Source organism: Marmota marmota, unplaced genomic scaffold (genome assembly GCF_001458135.2).
Source record: "Marmota marmota marmota unplaced genomic scaffold, marMar, whole genome shotgun sequence".
Classification (NCBI taxonomy): Eukaryota; Metazoa; Chordata; class Mammalia; order Rodentia; family Sciuridae; genus Marmota; species Marmota marmota.
The window spans coordinates 4371335-4390900 of NW_026000196.1; the positions used below are offsets into that span (position 1 = coordinate 4371335).

Consider the following 19566-nt stretch of genomic DNA (forward strand, 5'->3'; position numbering starts at 1 on the left):
AAATTTTTTTTTTTTTTTTTTTTTTTTTTGGCGGGGGTAATGGGAAGAGGTAGGAAGGACAATTTATAAATGATTTATAAATCTAATAAAAATAACTATAAATATAAAGTAGTGCCTCACATTTTATATAGTAGCTTAAAATTTTCAAAATGCTTTTGCATCCATAATGTAGTCTGGTCTTTAAAATATTCCTGTACAGTAGGCATAGATGACATCATTACTCCTGTTTAATAGGTAAGGAAATTGTATTTCAGAGAGACTAATCCCGCATTCCCAGTTCTCGAAACAAGGGAGAGGCAAAGCCTACTCTAGGACTTTGATCTTTGATAGCCACTGTTCTTATTTGACAACAGCCAAATGCATTGCAGAAATTAATACTTATCTTTCTTTTCTTTTCTTTTTTTATAGTGCTTTTCCACATAATGGCCAAAACATAGGCCTCTCACCCTTTCTGGGGACCCTGAACACTGGAGGGTCATTGCCAGATCTAACCAACCTCCATTACTCGGTGCCCCTGCCTGCCTCCCTGGATACCAGTGACAACCTCTTTGGTAGTATGAGTGTGGGGAATAGTGTGGGCAACCTCCCAGCTGCTATGACTCACCTGGGGATAAGAAGCTCCTCTGGTAAGTATTCCCTGCTTAGGAAGGACCTTGGTTGTTCTCCTTGGTGCTTAATCCCTTGTGTCCCCAGCTATGTAGTATCTGTTCCATGCATCTTTGAATGTGAGTGGTGGTAGTGTGCCTCCCTGCTGACAATTTGCTTTGGAAGTTCTATTTCTGCTCTATTTGATAAGCTCTGGGGTAGCTCTGCTGAACCTCATTCTTCATTGTTGTCACAAACCCATGTATTAAGTGGTCTTGAGGAAGAAGATTTGGGAATCAAGAAATAAGCATCCACTCTACGTTGGCTGGAAAATGTTAGCATCTCTTATCAATGTATGGTGATGTTTTATCATTTAAGCTATCTCTATTGATTCTTCCAATTTCTATTGGATTTCAAAAGAGAGTATTTGAATTTTAGAAAATTTACAGTGGATATGATAGAATTATTTATACTTAGTATGTGTATATTATGATAGAATTATTTATACTTAGTATGTGTATATTAAATAGAAATCTACAGTTCAAAATTATTCATTTGCATTTTCAGAAGTGCTTAAAGATATGGCATTAGCTGTATTAAAATGCTGCCCAAAGGGCTGGGGTTGTGGCTCAGTGGTAGAGCACTCGCCTAGCATGCACAAGGCACTGGATTTGATCCTCAGCACCACATAAATGTAAAATAAAGATATTGTGTCCACCTAAAACTAAAAAATAAATATTTTTTAAAAATGCTGCCCATAATGTGGCTTGGGTATTACTGCATGGGTTGTTGCCCACAGCTCAGTGTCAAAACCTGTCTACATTTTCTAGAACCTGCAGATACTTTTGTCAGTGTCTAGGGAAGATTTGAACCCCTCCTACTCTCAGCAGTACAGTGCAGCCCCTGGTCATAATGGTCCTCCTACGTTGTGTAGCGTTCCATTTGAAAGGAACCCTTCACAATGGTGTTTGGATGGAGGATATGTTTGCTGGTTTCAGCTCTGAATAAAATGAGACTTAATCAAGCAAATCAGAACTTGCCACTTAAATGAGAGTGGTCCTCTTCAGGGCAGTAACCTGGAAGCTTCTCTAATGGCGGCAGCAATGCTCTGTACAACATAATTTCAGGTTTGCAGAATTGATTTCAGAGACCACCTTTACTTTTGTTTGGTGTTTTTTGTTATCATTTTATTATCTTTAATAATAAGTTAGTCTTGGGCTGGGGATATGGCTCAAGTGGTAACGCGCTCACCTGGCATGCACAGGGCACTGGGTTCAATCCTCAGCACCACATAAAATGAAATAAAGATGTTGTGTCCATTGAAAACTAAAAAATAAATATTAATATTAATAATAATAATAATGTTAGTCTTGAAAAAAAGTAATAAGTGAGTCTTGAGCCAAGTGTGGTGGCACATGCCTGTAATCCCAGCGACTCTGAAGACTGAGGCAGGAAGATGGCAAGTTTGAGGCCAGCCTCAGAAACTTAGCCAGACCTTGTCTCAAAATAAAAAATAAAAAGAGCTGAGGATATTATATATAACAAATTAGAATTTTTTTAAAAAAAGCAAGGGAAAAAAGGGCTAAGGATGTAGCTCAGTGGTAGAGCACTCCTGGGTTTAATTTCCAGTACTGGGAAAACAAGTCTTTCATATACTGATTCTGGGTTTTAATTTTTAGAAATCAAGTCAGTCATGTATGGGTGAATCTAATGTAAAGTTAAGTGGCCAAGCCACATGGCACTATTTAATATCCAGGGTATGGGGCTGGGGTTGTGGCTCAGCGGTAGAGCACTTGCCTAGCACATGGGAGGCCCTGGGTTTGATCCTCAGTACCACATAAAAATAAATAAATAAAGATATTGTGTCCAACTAAAAAATAAATTAAAAAAAAAAAAAGATCCAGAGTGTTTCAGGGAATGTGTTCTGAGGGGCCCATGCTGCTTTTTTTTTTTTTTTAAGAGAGAGAGAACTTTTTAATATTTTATTTTTTAGTTTTCGGCAGACACAACATCTTTGTTTGTATGTGGTGCTGAGGATTGAACCCAGGGCCACACACATGCCAGGCGAGCGTGCTACCGCTTGAGCCACATCCCCAGCCCGAATTTTTTTTTTTTAGTTTTCAATGGACCTTTATTTTATTTATTGATACGTGGTGCTGAGAATCAAACCCAGTGCCTCACACATGCTAGGCAAGCACTCTGCCACTGAGCCACAACCCCAGCCCCCACGCTGCTTTTTTAAGAAAAGAGCCCCGCCTCTCGGCTCTGAGGTTACTTAATTTATTTCATAATAGAAGCTCTCAAAATCTTTAGGATTTGTGGATTAAGAAATTATTTTGGGGTGAATTCTCAGTGAACAAGGATATCCAGGGTCATGGAAATAAAGCAACAACATCACCCATAATTGCCCTGGGTTTTGAGGAAGCTGGCATTTTTTAGAATAAGTTTGGATGCTTTGCTTCAAGCTGAAAATCTCATGTTTAATCATAGGCTGTTATCCTCAGAAAAAGCATCATGTCATCCCAGCGACTTAGGAGGCCGAGGCGGGAGAATCACAAGTTCAAGGCCAGCTTCAGCAACTTAACAAGACCCTGTTTCAAAATAAAATGACTAGGGATGTAGCTCAGTGGTAAGGCACCCCTGGGTTCAATCCCCACTACCAAAAAAAGAAAAAAGAAAAAGCATCATTTTTTTTTCCCAGAACACAACAGAACTAGTGTCAAATTTTTATAGTTTCTATATACTCCTTAAAATGCATGGTATACCATAGTGAATACACCACAGTGAATCTCACCATCATGTACATCCACAAGACTGGGATCCTAATTAGAATAAGATATTCCATGTTTGCGTAAACATATCAAAATAGATTCTACTGTCATATATGACTAAAAAGAACAAATAGGGTTGGGGTTGTAGCTCAGTTGTAGAGCACTTGCCTCCCATGCGTGAGGCATTGGGTTTGATCCTCAGCACCACATAAAAATAAATAAATAAAACAAAGATACTGTGTCCATCTACAACTAGAAAAATTTTTATAAAAAAAGAACAAATAAAAATTTTAAAAATATTTTAAATGCATAGTACACATTTTTAAAAGATGTTTGAGCTTTTTTCTAAATGACTATTTTTTTAAAATATAAATTCAAATCTTTAGCTCTAATTATTACCTGAGCTAACCCAATCTGTGACCTTTTCATGCATTGTTGAGTGGTGGAATAATGACCTGGATTTTATCATAGACAAATTCCTATCTTTAAAAAATAATTTTGCCAGCTAAAATGCCTGAGTTTGTCATTTCTTCATTTCCAACTTTTATCAAACACTTCATTTTTTACCAATACAAAACAACACACAGTTCTGGTCACCTCAACTGCTGGCACAAGAATGATGGGCTGAAGCTTAAAACATAGATATTGCCAGTTGAGATATATGCAGCAACAGCGGCATTTTTCATTCATGGAGTGAAACTGCTCCAGACTAGAGCCCTGCCAGGTGCTAAGGATCCAGCAGGGCATAAGATAGGGTTTGGTTTTATGGAGCTCATGACTAGTAGCCTGTGCTATGGAAACACTTTTCCCAAACTGCCTTGTTCATTGCTAAGATTCGCCCTCCCTGAAAAAAGAAACATGGGACCAGCAAAACTTTCCTTTCCCTGAATTGGAATAGACTATGACGAACAATTTCCCAGGAGCCTGAAAAACAAAAGAGAGAGAGACCCTAGAAAGGGAGATATGGGAGAGTGTCCCTTCCTGACTCCTGAGAGCAATGGGAAGACTTCTTGAGAGCCACAGCTTTCAGTGAAAGGAAGTTCTCCAAAGGCAGCAGAAGATCCAGGGAGTGTGCCCAAGACAAAGGCATTTAAGGACTCTAAACAGCATTTGTTGTACAGCCCTAGTCTCCAGGCCCTAGATTGGAGCTGAGCACTCTGAACCTTCACCTCCGACCCCCTCTCCTTACCTAGTCTTGCTCTCCCAGCAGTTGTTTGCAAGATCTCATTCCTCTTTGGTCTCTTCTTGCTCATGCTATATAAGCACCCTCTTAACTATGGGTGCATTTTTTCCTTGTCATTGGTACATCTGAAACATTTCTGGTAATATAATGTCATCACATTCAAAATCATCATCACATCTAAAGAGTGGGAAAAAAACTTTCATCTTTGGAAAACAAAAGATTTGGTCTGAAATTACAAGTAACTTGTGAATTTGTTGTCTTCCAGGTCTCCAGAGTTCTCGGAGTAACCCTTCCATCCAAGCCACGCTCAATAAGATCGCGCTTTCCTCTTCCCTAAATAGCCACCCACAGACATCAGTTGCCAACGCGTCTGCTCTTCACCCTTCACTCCGATTATTTTCCCTTAGCAACCCATCTCTCCCCACCACAAATCTAAGTGGCCCTTCTCGGCGCAGGCAGCCTCCCGTCAGCCCTCTCACACTTTCTCCTGGCCCTGAAGCACATCAAGGTTTCAGCAGACAGCTCTCTTCAACCAGCCCACTGAACCCATATCCTGCCTCCCAGGTAAAAAAAAAAAAAAAAAGACAGACAAACTATAGCACAACAGGCTGAAGTATCTAGGAGCTGTTTGCTTTCTCTAGGCAATTTTGGATTAGGTCCAAGCATCCATGAGATCTCAAATGCACAGTTCATTCTTATATGTGAAAGGAGAGAGAACACAAGTGTGAATAATTCAGAAGGCATTAATGACTGTATAATAGCAGATTTACTGTGTTGATTACTCCTAAGCAAATATTGAACAATTTTCAGTTACTAACTCATGAATTTTGTGTTAGGGAAAGAGTAAGGTATAGAGAATACAGTCCAGATATGTCTGAGACAGCTAACGGAAACCAGGTTAGGATTTCCAATTTGGTATGGAAAATCAATTATTGACTGTATAAATACATTAAGCCACAGGGGAGAGCCAATGAAAACACTTAAAACCTTCCCGAAGCTTCAATATGGGATTAGACCTCTTCCCTAATTACAACTACAGATTTTGAGAAACAATACTTTTATTGTTCGTGAAATACTAGATGTAGTGAGGACTACAGCTCTGTAAAAGGACTAAAAGAAGACTGTTTAGAAAGAGGCACATTTTGAAGTCACAGCCTGTTATAGAAATACAGGAGTTGAAATGTCACATTTTGACTTGTTGACTTTGTTTTCTTTCTAAACTCTTAGGGTGGTTCTCCTTACGGTAACCATCAATGAATATATTTTTAACTTATTGGTCACACCTTGGATACATTATAACATCATTAACTACTCACCACTTCACTGTAAATGAATAATGGTTTAGCAAGGAGGAGTTGATAGAATACACGGGAAGAAGTTAGAAGATCATATTAGTCACTCTTTACCAGTTACTGGCTATGGGACCTTGACTATATGAGTAATCCCATTTTAAGGAAGGAAAGAGGCTGTTTTGTAACTGTTTTTTGAAGATTCTGTGCTTGTTATTGGATTGCCTTTAGTCTTATTTTGCAAGATTATTTTCTAGGACATAAAGGTAATCTTCTTACTGTTTTCATTTGATTAATATTTAGATTTTTTAAAGTGATATTATTCATGCCCATGATTTAAAAGGCAAATAGTTTTGAAGAACTTATGAAATAACAGCTGTCTTTTCTCCTTTCCCATTAACCATATTTTTCACTGCTTAGAGATGGCTGCTTAAAATTACTACTTTCAACCATATTAGCTAATCTCTTTGGTATGACCATGTTATTTCATCCTTATTTTGTTCTAAATTTTTGGTGTTAGGTATTATCTAATGACATCTTACTCTTAAAGATTAGGACTTAGTTCTCTTTCAACTGTCCTACAACCTCATCTTCCCCAACACACACACTACTTACCCTTCTCATTTATTATAACTATGGTTAAAATAATACTCAGTGTTTGGTGTTTCTAATGTAGTCAGAACCAAACCATATAGTATACTATGAAATAAAATGAACATTTCCTTTTCCTTTGGGAGTTAATAAATATCTGACTTATTATTGTTGTTAGTCTGGTTTTCTGTGTATGCATTACTAATTCAGCTCCAAATTCTTGCAGTTAAGTGACTCTCCTCTCAAAAAATTTAAAAGTAAATCCTCTATTAGCTTTATAAGAAAGAGTGCATGTGACTTTGCCTAACTTAAAATGTCTTTATTTTGCTGGGGCGCAGTGACGCACGCCTGTAATCCCAGCAGCTCAGGAGGCTGAGGCAAGAGGATCACAAGTTGAAAGCCAGCCTCAGAAACTCAGTGAGACCCTGTCTGTAAATAAAATACAAAATAGGGCTGGGGATATGGCTCAGTAGTCAAGTGCCCCAAATACAATCCCTGGTACAAAGAAAAAAATATCTTTATTCTGCTTGACATTTAATTAATTTGGTTGGATATAGAATTCTAAATTTGAAATAGTTTTCCCCTGGAATTTTGAAGTTGTTGATTCATTGCTGTTTAGTTTTTATTTAGAGTTGCTACTGAGAGTTGCTAATTCCACTCTGAGTCTTAATACTTCAAATTTCCTTTTTTTCCTCCCCTGCCAGGTCTTTTGTCCTCAGTGCTCTAAAACTTCAAAATATTGTAGCATGCATGAGACTAGGTGTTTGTCTGGTTACTTTAGTCTGGAAACATTTATTTCTGGAAAATTTTCTTTAGTTATTTCTTCAATTATTTCTTCCCTTTAGTTTTCTGTTCTGTCTAGAACTCCTATTATATGACTATCATGCTTCATTTTCCTCTTTTACTCCTTATATTTTCTTCTTTCTCCTCCCCCCTTTTTCTTTTCTTTCCTTTTTTTCCCCTTACATTCTTACATTTTTGTTTTGGTCTGCTTTCTGGAAGAATTTCTTAATACTCGTTTTTCGTTTCTGCTTTCATTTTTAAATTCACAAGAATTCTTTTTTGTTCTCTGAATGTTCCTTTTTTATATATAGCATCATAACCTGTTCTATGAATGCAACATCATCTTTCATGTCTTTGAGGTTTTTAGTGGTAGTTTTGTTTCAGTTTCTTTTATTTTTATTTTTTATGATGGGATTGTTTTCCAAATTGCATATAAGTAGAGAACTTAATATAATGAATCCTCCTATACTCGTCATCCAGCCTCAATCAACATTATTATCTTGTTTTATCAACATCTCTATTTTTTTAAAAAAGTAGATATAGAGCCAGGCACAGAAGTCTACAATCCCAGAGACTCAGGAGGTTGAGGCAGGAAGACAACAAATTTGAGACCAGCCTTGGCAATTTTGTAAGACAGTGTCTCAACATAAAAAGTAAAAAGGGCCTGGGAATGTGGGGCTGAGGTTGTAACTCAGCGGTATTGCGCTTGCCTAGCATGTGGAAAGCACTGGGTTCGATCCTCAGCACCACATACAAATAAATAAAGATATTGTGTGTCCATCTCCAACTAAAACCAAAATATTTTTAAAAAAAGAAGGACTGGGGATGTTGCTCAGTGGTAGAGTGCCCCTGGGTTCAATCCCCAGAACTACCCCCAAAAATGTATATAGGCATACATCATAAATATTTCAATATATATGTCTTTAACAGATAAGGATTTTTTAATAACTTAAATATGATAGTGATGATTTTGTTTCTTCATGACCACTTCTCCTGAATAGGTCTCTCTAGGTTTCTCTCCCTCTGTATCTACCTTGGTCTCTGTCATTCCAGTTGCTTCTCTCATGGCCTTATAGTTCTTGGGCTCTGCTCATGGTTAAGGACATAGCACAGAAAAGCTGACTGGCAGCTATGTGTAGATGGGTAAGCTTGATTGTGGCTTATCATAAAGTTTTGGGTTTTCTCTTGGCTGGTGACATGTGGGCATGTCTAGATTCTAGCATCCTGAGGACCGATCTGGGAAAGAAAGGCATAGGTCTCAATATCTGATGGTGAGATGTTTCTCAAGCCCTGTGTTTTTAGTAGAAAGCCTCACTTTCTAGGGTCCCCTACCCTCACTCTCTCCAGAGGCCAGCCCTCCAATCTCCTAGCAAGTGGAAGGAAGGCCATGGTGGGGGGCCGTGAGGTGAGAGTTCTGCCCCTTATAGAAATTTTGACCAGACCCACCTGGTAGAGCCTCACCTCCTGCTTCCTGCTGTCCCCAGCTCCAGAGCTGTTCAAGAATTTGGTGATTAAATTAAATCACTCTCACTTTTTCCCCACTGCCAACTCAGCATTTGACTTTGTCACTCAGCTGTTTTCCAAATTTTCTTGCCATTTTCTTCTCTCCTGATATCCCTGTCCTATGTTATTTATCATTTTAGTGTTGTTTATTATTGTTTTGTTGATGTTTAATGTTTATTGTTTAGTTTTGACTTAGTAGGGGTTTGGAAGACAGCTTAGCTAAGTGCCTTTTTCAACCTTCTATCTTCAACTAGAAGGTAGCATTAAATACAAAACATAATTTTCATAGAGAAAGCAAAGAGAAAATTGGTTAAATTTGCTGTATTCTTTCTTGTTTATCTTTTAAGACAATAGAAATGTCATTGAATGGGTAATGCTTTGTGGAAAAGCGAGATTTGAGTTACACTTGGAAGACTGGGAATTTACTCCATGGTACAGTGCTTGCTTGTGTGAGGCCCACACATATACCCTAGCACCTTAAAAAAAAAGTTGATGTTATACTTGAGGGATCAGGAACAGGCTTTTCACAGCAGGGCATAGAATGCTATGTGAGGACAATCTCAGACTTTTCTCTCATCTTGACATTTCCTAATCCCAAAGGACTTACTGCTAGAACTCAGAAGCTAATTCAAGCCATTGTTGGTCTGTGTGTTTTCTAGATGGTGTCCTCAGAGCGAAGCCCACTTTCCTTCTTGCCCACAGAAGCTCAAGCTCAAGTATCCCCACCACCCCCTTACCCCACACCCCAGGAGCTCACCCAGCCTCTCCTACAGCAGCCCCACACTCAAGAGCCCCCTGCCCAGCAGCCCCAGGCAGCCTCATCCCTGCCACAATCAGACTTCCAGCTTCTCACGTCCCAGGTAAGTCCTCGCCAGAAATATTGGTGAGGAGGGAATGAGTATTTTGCTCTGAGTTCCAAGCTAAATGGTCACCTCCTTATTCCCTGAAGGGCTCGTCTTTGACCAACTTCTTCCCAGATGTGGGCTTTGACCAGCAGTCTGTGAGGCCAGGCTCAGCCTTTCCTCAACAGGTAGGTGATCACCCCTGCATCTCCCTTCCTTGGTACATAAATGGCATGATTTAGGCTATCTGATGTGTAGACCCCACAACCAAATAAATGTGGTACTTGCTTTCCCTGGTTTCAGATGTGTTCTGTGGCTACAAGACCCTGGAACATTCCCTCACCGTAGAATGCTGATGCTGACTACTTGTTTAGTGTCAGGACTCAGCAGAGGAACAAGTGCCAGAGACTTGGGGATGGGGATGTATCTCAGTGGTAGGGTCCTTTTCTAGCATTTGCGGGGCCCTGTATTCTATCTCTAGCTCCACAGGAAAAGAAAAAAAAAAACAAGTTCAAGTTCCAGAGACTTTTGATTACACTGTAGTCACAGCAGGGTTATTGAATCAGTAATACTGGAAAGGACCATAGCTACTGATTGATCTCATGTTGAGGAAATTGAGGCACAAGGAGAGGCAGCACCTGGCTCCAATAACAGACTTAGAAAGTGGCACAGCAATGTGCCTACAGGCCTGGTTGGAACACCCAGCACTATAAGTGACCACATTAGGCAAGCCCAGTCCAGGGATGGAGTGGGGGATAGTTCCTCTGTAAGATGTTTTTATTCAGCCACTTTTTAAAAAAAATTTTTTTTAAGTTTTTTTTGTAGTTGTAAGTGGATACAATATCTTTATTTTATTTATTTTTATGTGGTACTGAGGATTGAACCCAGGGCCTCACACGTGCACTCTACCACTGAGCCACAACCCTGGTGCCTCAGCCACTTTTTTGTCTCTCCCTCTCAGTGAACATTTTTTTTTTTTTAGGTGTAGATGGATACAACACAATGCCTTTATTTTTATGTGGTGCTGAGGATCGAACCCAGGTCCCGCCCATGCTAGGCGAGCGCTGTACCGCTGAGCCACAATCCCAGCCCCTCTCAGTGATCATTTTTAGTATTCGGAGATTTTTTAATGTTCGGGAAGTATAGATCAGGCTAGGCTCCAGGAGGGATTAAGGAGTAAAGGAAGAGTTAAGCAGTTTCCAGAACTTAATAAAACAAAGATAGCTATTTCCCAGGTAGGCCATGGTGAAGTCTGGAAAGAACCAGTAGTCCCTGCCTTTCTGTTTTGGGGGTTTGTTGGTTTATTTTGATGGTTCTAGGGATTTACTCCAGGGCCAAGAAAGTGCTCTACCATTGCACTACACCCCAACTCTGTCTCCCTGTTTTCTAAACAGTCCATTTCAGTGGAAAATCAACATTTTCCTGAAACGATGGAAACTCCTTTTGAGACATTTTAAGAAATGATTTGGAAAAATTAATTTTAGGAAAGGTACCTAAAATAGATCCTAATTTTAACCAATCCTCACAGAGGTTTTATCATAGAGAGGCAATGGCCTGAGGTCCCTCCTTCTCTATGTAAAAGGGAAAGGCTTCCATTTTCTCATTTTTTCAGAACCCAGTGAGATAAGGAGAACATTACTTCCTTGATTACAGATGAAGCCTTTGAAGGGTTTCCACCAATGGCAGTTTGCAAAGGCCTTTGTTAGGATGAAGAGAAGGGGTGTCTGAGACCCAGAGGTGCTGCAGAAACCATGACTATTGGTATCTCTTGGGATTATATAGTGGGCTGGGCAGTTGTGATTAGGAATAAGTCACCCACAGTGTGGGCCTCAGGAATCCATCCACCACTGCAGGGTCTGCCTACCTGACAAGAATAGTCTGCCTTTGGGCTTGGGTTATGGTTCAGTGGTAGAGCATTTGACTAGCACACGTGAGGCACTGGGTTTAAATAAATAAATAAATAGCGTCATTGTTAAATAAATAAATAAATAAATAGAGTTATTGTTTAAAAAAAATAGTATGCCTACATTAATTAGCATGTCAGCAGAGCGCTCTGGGATCCTAGAAAGAAGGACTATGAGTCAGTTTGCATGTCTGGTGCTGTTCTGGGAGCACATAACATTGTTCCCTCTCTCTGAGAAGCAGAGACTCTTCCTCACAATGTGACCTTTGTTGCTTCCAGGTGCCCCTGGTGCAACAAAGTCATCGAGAACAACCGGAGTCATTTCATTTGAGACCTAACCTATATTCCAACTGCGGGAACTTCCCCAACACAATCCTGACAGGTGAGTGTGAGCCACCCCTCAGCTTCTACACTGATTGCTGGGTTTTTACAGATAGTTTAAGCCATTTAACATTAGATAAAGCAAAAAACAAAAATCCCCTGCTCAGCTTCACTTTTTGGAGATGCAGGTGTTCAGCCCCAGACCTTGTGAGATAGTAGGGAAAGGGCCTACTGGTCAAAACTTTTCAGAAATATGTAGTCTCAGCTGATTGACAACCCTTGTAAAGGAGAAAATCTGCAAAAATTGCCAGTTGTGGAACTGTTGAGAATGTCAATTCCAAGACGGATGCATTGGTGCACATCTGTAATCACAGCAACTTGGGAGACTGAGGCAGAAGGATCACAAATTCAAAGCCAGCCTCAGTAACTTAGTGAGGCCCTAAGCAACTCAGCGAGACCCTATCTCTAAATAAAATACAAAAAAGGGGGCTGGGGAGTGCCCCTGAGTTCAATCCCTAGTACCAAAAAAAAAAAAAAAAAAGAAGAAGAAGAAGAGTGTCAATTCCAAGCTGAGTATAGTGACATATACCTGTAATTCCAAGGCAGGGGATTGCAAGTTTGAGGCCAATTTAGACCTTGTTTCCAATAAAATATAAAGGACTAGGGATTAGTTCAGTAGTAGTGCAACTTGGATTCAATTCCTAGTACCAAAACAAAGAATGTTGATTCTAGGGCAAGAGGTGTGGTCCTATAAATGATGGGTACATGGGTGTTTAATGTCCTGGCTGGGAAGTTGGTAGGATAACATTTTGGGGATTATTGTCAGTTCTTCTCCTAGTAGCCTGGGGCTTTCACGCCTCCTAAACAGCACTCTTTTCCTCTCTCACTGCTCCTTGCAGAAGATTCAAGCACCAGCCTGTTCAAAGACCTGAGCAGTGCATTAGCAGGCATGCCTGAGGTGAGCCTGAATGTGGACACTCCATTTCCATTGGAAGAGGAGCTCCAAATTGAACCCCTGAGCCTGGACGGACTCAGCATGTTGAGTGACTCCAGCATGGGTCTGCTGGACCCCTCTGTGGAAGAGACATTTCGAGCTGACCGACTGTGAGCAGAAAGCACCAGAACAGGAGAATCCCTGAAACGGCCAAAACAAAGCAAAATAGAACGGAGCCAATGAACACCCTGGACTTCAGTTATCTCGACATAGAAGGAATCAACCCCATGGTTCCAGGCTTTCAGCTGAGGTTCAGTTTCAGACTCCATGGCTTTTTCTAGACACAGCTATGTCCTGCCTCCGAGGCCTGTGGCACAAGTTGTGCTGCTGCAGGCAGGCTGCTTTAGAGCTTCCAGTGAACTGGAAAGCTCATCCTGTGACCCCCTCCATCTTTTTATTGGCCGTTTAGTTGGTCAATACATAAAAGTAGAAAATATCATGTAACGGGAGGCCTCAGTAGTGTCATGTAGTGCTCAGAACCACTGATCTCAATCAACACTGAAGACAGGACATGGGACTGAAGACACCAGAGGCAGGCAGAGGCTGTGGGCCCATAGCATTGGCTCAGCATTGTGCAACGGTACCAAAGCACCACAATGCCCTCTTCGATCTGGCTGTTCAGGCCAGGCACCCTCCAGCTGGAGGACATTCCAGGGCTTAGGCAAGAGCCATGTTTCTCTCAGATGCCTTACTTATAATATGAAGAAGTTTAACCACAAGTCCAAGGACAGGCTTGAGTTCAGCAAACCAACTGCTAGTTTTTATCCCAGTTTGTAATCTCTTTACTGCTGCTTCAATACACCTTTTCCTTATGGACAGGAGGAAAAGGAAGACTATTTTATTCAGTCACTGAAAAAAGATCCCTGGTAATGGATGAGCCTGAGTAGAACATGCTCCTTCCTGGAGACTTGGCAAGAAAGAGAGGGGACTGTAGGTATCTCAGACACAGGATGACCTCCAGACAAACTCCAGACAAGCACAGTTCTCCCTACACACCAGCTGGAAGGAGCAGATGGAGGTTCTTTCACTCACCCAGCAACTGAATTTCCCTGTCCTCCCCAGAGTGGCTTCTCTGTGGGTCTAGACCATAAGCTCCTAGAGGGCAGGGGCTGTGCCTTATTCCTTATTTAACCCATAGTACCCAAAAAGTGCCTGGCATGGAATAAGTGCCTCGTGACTGTGTATTGAATACACGCACGTGTGTTCGTGAGCATGAATGAATGAATGAATGAATGAACAGATCTGCCATGCTGTAAGGCAGTCTAATCTATAGCTATCCCCACTCCCTACCAAATCTTCTCAGAGCTTTAGCTGTTCTAATGCTTGTGCCTGTGCTTAAGTTAAGCATGCACTTTAATATGCTTTTAACACTAGGTGACCAAATCTACCACTAGACTTGGGATCATGCTCCATAGCAGATAGGTGGCAAGGCCCCCAAGTGCTGGTACCTAAGGGATCCTGACTAGGCCTCCACCTCAAAAGATCTTCCCTCTCAGATCCATGCTTTTCTGTAAATGGCTTCAAACATGCTTTTGAGGTAGAAGAAGTAATTTTATAGTAAATGAAGTTTTGGTTCATGGTTATTCATTAATACCTTATCATAAAATGGTTTGATCATATTTCCATCTGCCTCCTCTAACTTAGCCCCTGAACGGAAAACATGACGTTGCCCACAGAGCACTGAAAGGGAAGAGCTAAGCAATGAGAAGACAGCATGGGGAGGAAGAGAGCCCTGGAGGAGGGATAAGATGCTAGAACCTTTGCTTGGACTGCTCCCACCCGAAGAATTAAGACTACACAAGGAGGGTCTGAATCTGACACCTCTGTGCCTGTGGCAAGAAGAGTCTGGTAGAGGACCCTGGCTGGGTGGCTCTCCAGACCTCAATCCTTGGCCTTGTCTCTGATTTTTCAAACAACCCTGATGGTGCCTTCACTCCACCTACCTTTGGAACCCAAGAATTCCTGTTTTTACCATTTTCCCTGAATCTGCTGTTAAATTAGGAAACCAACCAAGTCTTCCTTGCCTGATTTCTGCTTCAGGAAGGGGCTCTTGGCCTCCCCTGGCAAGCCTTATTCCCAATTAAACTTTCAAATCCCTTTATGTAGATCTCAGAGGGGAGTAACTTTTTGTTAAAATAAAAGTGCCTTCCAGTTGTAAAGCTACCCAAAACCCCAGTGTGCTAATAGAAGCCAGCTCCTATGTCAGAGGCCCCCAAATCAGATCTTGCCTTTCAGACAGAGAATGGTACAGATGTCATAAGAGTATGTTATTTGAGGAGAGGGGGGTCCCAACGTAATCCGCTCTTTGCATAGTACCTTACTCATGGGAGTCATGGCATCAGAGTCCCAGTTCATGTTACACAGCAGCCCTGCCTTGCAACAGAGACCCCAAGACCCACAGGATGAGTTGCACTGCCCCTGGGACATTTTCTAGGTTACTGTAGAAGTGTAGACACCCAGGGGAAGTCAGTAATGAGGACAATGTGGTTTAGCACTGAATTAAATCTGCCCTTAGCTCCATCAGTCTGGTCTTTTCTTGTGAAAAGATTCTGGGCATTATAAAGCCCGCCTTACCTAGATGGTATTAGGGACACCGGGGACAGCGTTACCTGCCCCTCAGCATGTAAGCCTGCACTCACTGCTGCCTTTGTAACAAGCCAGCCTTGGTCCTTAGCATTGGAAATAGCTACAGACTTCAGAAAAAAAAAACAAAACTATTTTTGAATATTTAGTGTTGTCACAAGACATCAATCATACTACTCTCATTTACTAGCAGTTAAAAATCATTAGTACTAAAAACCTATTTGTTTCCGTTTTTAATTTCTGTATGGTTGTGGTTTTTAGGACATACAGTGTTAGGAGAAAATTTTCTTGGTCAGATCAAGATCTTCATCAGTTCTGGGCTGGGGATATAGCTCAGTTGGTAGAGTGCTTGTCTTGCATGCACAAGGCCCTGGGTTCAATCCCCAGCACCACACACACAAAACAACAACAACAAAAATCAATTCTCCTTTGTCCTATTTCCTTTCTCCTAAGTCTACTGTATTTTACCTGAGCTGAAATGTTGTGTATCCAAGTCCATGCGCATATTTGAAGACATTTTCGGTTCTAACCCTTGGTGGCTCCTCTGATTTATGCACAGGTGGTTCCTAGTGTGTCTCCATTTCTTCATGGATGGGACCATCACAGCAGCTAATCAGACTTCCTGCCAGTGTCCTGGATCCCAGGGCCCATTGTTAAACGATATTTAAAGATTGGAATTTGTATAAAATAGCTTCCAAGTTTTATAATGCATCATTTTACATCTTTCGTAATTAAAAGCAGCACAATAAGGTTGTATCTGCATTTGGTGTTTTTCTCCTGCCTCAGATGCTGTGAATTGGTATGAAGCTTCTCACATGACACATTCTAACTCCTTTGAAACTGGGTGCCAAGGACAGAGGGCACCCTGGAGGTGGCTCAGACTTCTGCCTCCGTCCTTCTTCTGCTGGAAGTCTTTCCCCTCTTTTCCAGCTGCTCTGTCCTGGACCTGGTTGGACACATCTTCCCCACACTTTCTGCCCATCCTGCCTGCCCTCCCCAGTCAGATAGCCTCATTTCCTTCAGAGTTTCTGCCTCAGCCATGTCTAGCACTGGTCGTAAAGGTGATTCCTAAAGCCTTACTCAGAAATCCCACCCTGGAGCTGGGGTTGTAGCTCAGTTGTAGAGTGCTTGCCTGTGTGTAGAAGGCACTGGGTTTGAGCCTCAGCACCACACACAAAAAAATAAAGGTATTGTGTCCATCAACAACTAAAAAAATAAATAAATAAATGAAATCCCACCCCTGACCCAAATTCCCCAGGCTCCCATTTCTGCTCTAGTCCCCACACATACCTCATTTGCTGATCCTACTGTGAGTTCTGTCCCTTATTCCTCTTAGTTTGTCCTCTTCTGACTCCTCTCCCTGTTCCCAGTGGGGTCCACTGGGTTATAATGGTTTCCATTATGTCCTCAGGACCCACCTCCTGCTCTGACCCACCACACCTTGGCCTTTCCCTGCAGAAAAACTCAGCAATCCCACTCTGCCCACTAATTCAATCTCCTGCCCACTGAGGCACCTGCACCCCCCTCCTCCTCCAGGCCTTCATCAAACTCTGCAAGTCCTCTCCAAGCAGGCCCAGCTTTCCCACCTCCTGCCTGCTCCCCATTTGGTTCCCTCTCCTCTGTAAACTTACTCAAACCTATCTCCAATGTACTTCTTCCTCCCCTCATCCCTCTGCCCCACCGGTGTTTTCGTTTCTCACTCCTGCCATTGATGTGATCTTCCTCCAAGGACATGCTGCCCCTCCCCCAGGACTTCTATCTAGCCCTCTCCAAGAGCTCTTTCCCACTAGCCCTTGAATATGTCTCAGTCTCCTCCTTCCTAAAACAGAAAACAGCTCTGTCCTCACCTCAGCTTCTCTTCAGACCACAAGCTGTCTCCTTCCTTTCCTGGAAGAGGAACTCATGTTCCACTCCATTCTTGTCCCTTCCTGCCCACACCCCATCTGCAAACTCCCTCTGCCCAACACGATTCTGAACTCCTCTGACCAAGTCCTGTCCAATTTCAGTGCCTGTCCTGCCCAATGCTTCACTGACACAAGAACCCTTTGTCCACTCCCTTTCCCACCAAATCCTGTCTTTGACTCCAATAAACTTTTTCTTCTTGTTCCACCACTCAGGGCATACATTTCCTCAGCGCATCCTCCTTCTCCACCATCTTTTCTTCTTTGGATCAACCATCCTTCCCTGACTACCTTGTCCAGTCCTCCAAAGTGGTGACCCTCACCTCCAGCCCCAATCCCCATTGCCTGTCAGCTCAGGCTCATCCACACTCCACCCACCTTCCTTCTGCTTAGATCTGTATAACACAGTAAGCATTCATCAGCAGCCTTTAACGTCTGCCTTCCCCATAGGGCTTGGATCTACAAGGACAGGGGCCATGCTTGTGTACTTGAATCCTATATCCCAGTACCTGGCATGCAGTAGATGCTCCATAAATATCTTCCGACTATTGATCCTATACTTATACTCCCTCTGGGATCACAGCTTCCACCCTATTGCTCAAGCTGGAAAGCAAACTACACTCCACACTTCTCCTTCACCTCTCAACTCCAGTCTGAGACCCTGTGGACCATGCCAGACCCCCATCCTCTCTCTCAGGTCTTGCACTCTTTTTCTGTCTAGCTCCCTCTTCATCTTCTGCCCCTCCGGGCAGCCTCTGCCTCCCTTGGGAGTTAGCCAAATGACAATTTTTACTTAATCTCTCTTTTCCTCAGTGTCCTTATGTCTAAAATAGCACAATAAGCACCCAATTTCATGGCATTTTGAGGGTGAAACAAACTTACACAATTCAAACACTTAGAATTTATCCAGCACATTGGAAGTGCTCAACAAATGTCAATTATTATAATATTTAACTATTATTTGTTGCATAAATCTGTTATCCTTTCAAAGACAGTATACACAAAACCTTAGACATTCTAATACCTGCTTTGACACCCCAAAGCTTAGTACTGGGAAGAATTTTTTAAACTGATATTATTTTTGTCCCTTTTGCTTAATGAGTGCTCAATGCAAGTGTGGAAATTAAGATTTGCAGCAAGTTCTTATGTATAGCTGTGTCCTGATGTGGACACTAGATGGAGCTGAGACTATAGCAGTGGCTCTTAGGACCCTAAACCAACCAGATAGAGCCACCCTCCCCTCATAACTTAAGACTTTGGATGGGGTTGAGAGAGGTATTGGTGAAAGTGGAATAATGTGATGATAGAAAGTCGTTACGTATCCTTAGTGACCATTACAGACTATCAGTGGCACTGCACTGGTCACATCCCTCACGTCAGCATGAATGTAAGGCCAGGCAAGGATGGCTCCGTCAGTTTTCAGATGAGGAAACAGGCCAGAGGAGCAGAAGAATGGAGTCACACAGCCCTGAACCCAGGGAGCACTGACTTCCAAGGCCTCTGGACACTTCCTCCCCACTTGCCAGAGCATTGATTCTCAAGACTTAAAAGTGCACCTTGAGGCTTCTGCCTGGTCAACAAGTATCTCTACCACTGGGTCACCAGTAAATGAACTGTACCCCTCACCCTGCAGAGGAAGGCTCTGAGCAGGCCTGGAAATGATCCCATGGAGCAGGCTCAGCTTGCACCCTAGGTGTTGTTCTGGGCAAGGCAGTTGGCAATAGTGACATGGGCCTACCAAAGGAGTGCATTTTCCCCTGCTTCTCCAAAAATGTGTTTTAACTTTTTTAAACTTCTATTTTTATTATTTTTTTCCTTTTTGCTATATTAGAGATAGAACCCAGGGAGACTCTTAACATGGAGTTACATCTCCAGCCCTTTTATCTTTTATTTTGAGACAGGATCTTGCTAAATGGCAAAGGCTGGTCTCAAACATGTGTTCCTTTGGTCTCAGCCTCCCAAATAGCTGGAATTACAGGTGTGTAACCTTGTGCACAGCCATAACTACTATTTGCTGGGGGCAGGGTAATAGGGATTGAATCCAGTCTCATGCATTCTTTTTTTTTTCTTTTTAATATTTTTAGTTGTAGTTGGATACAATATCCTTATTTAATTAATTTATTTATTTTTATGTGGAGCTGAGGATCGAACCCAGCACCTCGCACATGCTAGGCAAGTGCTCTACCACTGAGCCACACCCCCAGCCCCTCATGTATTCTTGGCAAGCACTCTACCACCAAGCCACATCCTCAGTCAGCCCTAATTTTTAATTTTTTTTTTTTTTTTTTAAAGATAGAGTGAGAGAGAGAGGGAGGGA

The 19566-nt window shown here is 42.0% G+C and overlaps 1 protein-coding gene across 3 annotated transcripts in view; it reads left to right on the forward strand.

Moving 5' to 3' along the window:
• Positions 1 to 16104, forward strand: part of Crtc3 (CREB regulated transcription coactivator 3) — a 108542-nt gene extending 92438 nt beyond the window's left edge. For all 3 annotated transcript variants that reach the window (XM_015493038.2, XM_015493037.2, XM_048790218.1), the window contains 6 exons: positions 409 to 626; positions 4805 to 5103; positions 9365 to 9565; positions 9655 to 9735; positions 11730 to 11832; positions 12671 to 16104. In XM_015493038.2, the coding sequence (XP_015348524.1) occupies positions 409 to 626; positions 4805 to 5103; positions 9365 to 9565; positions 9655 to 9735; positions 11730 to 11832; positions 12671 to 12879 (1111 nt within the window). In that variant the 3' untranslated portion in view covers positions 12880 to 16104. The remainder of the gene's footprint in view (positions 1 to 408; positions 627 to 4804; positions 5104 to 9364; positions 9566 to 9654; positions 9736 to 11729; positions 11833 to 12670) is intronic.
• The last annotated feature ends 3462 nt before the right edge of the window (positions 16105 to 19566 follow it).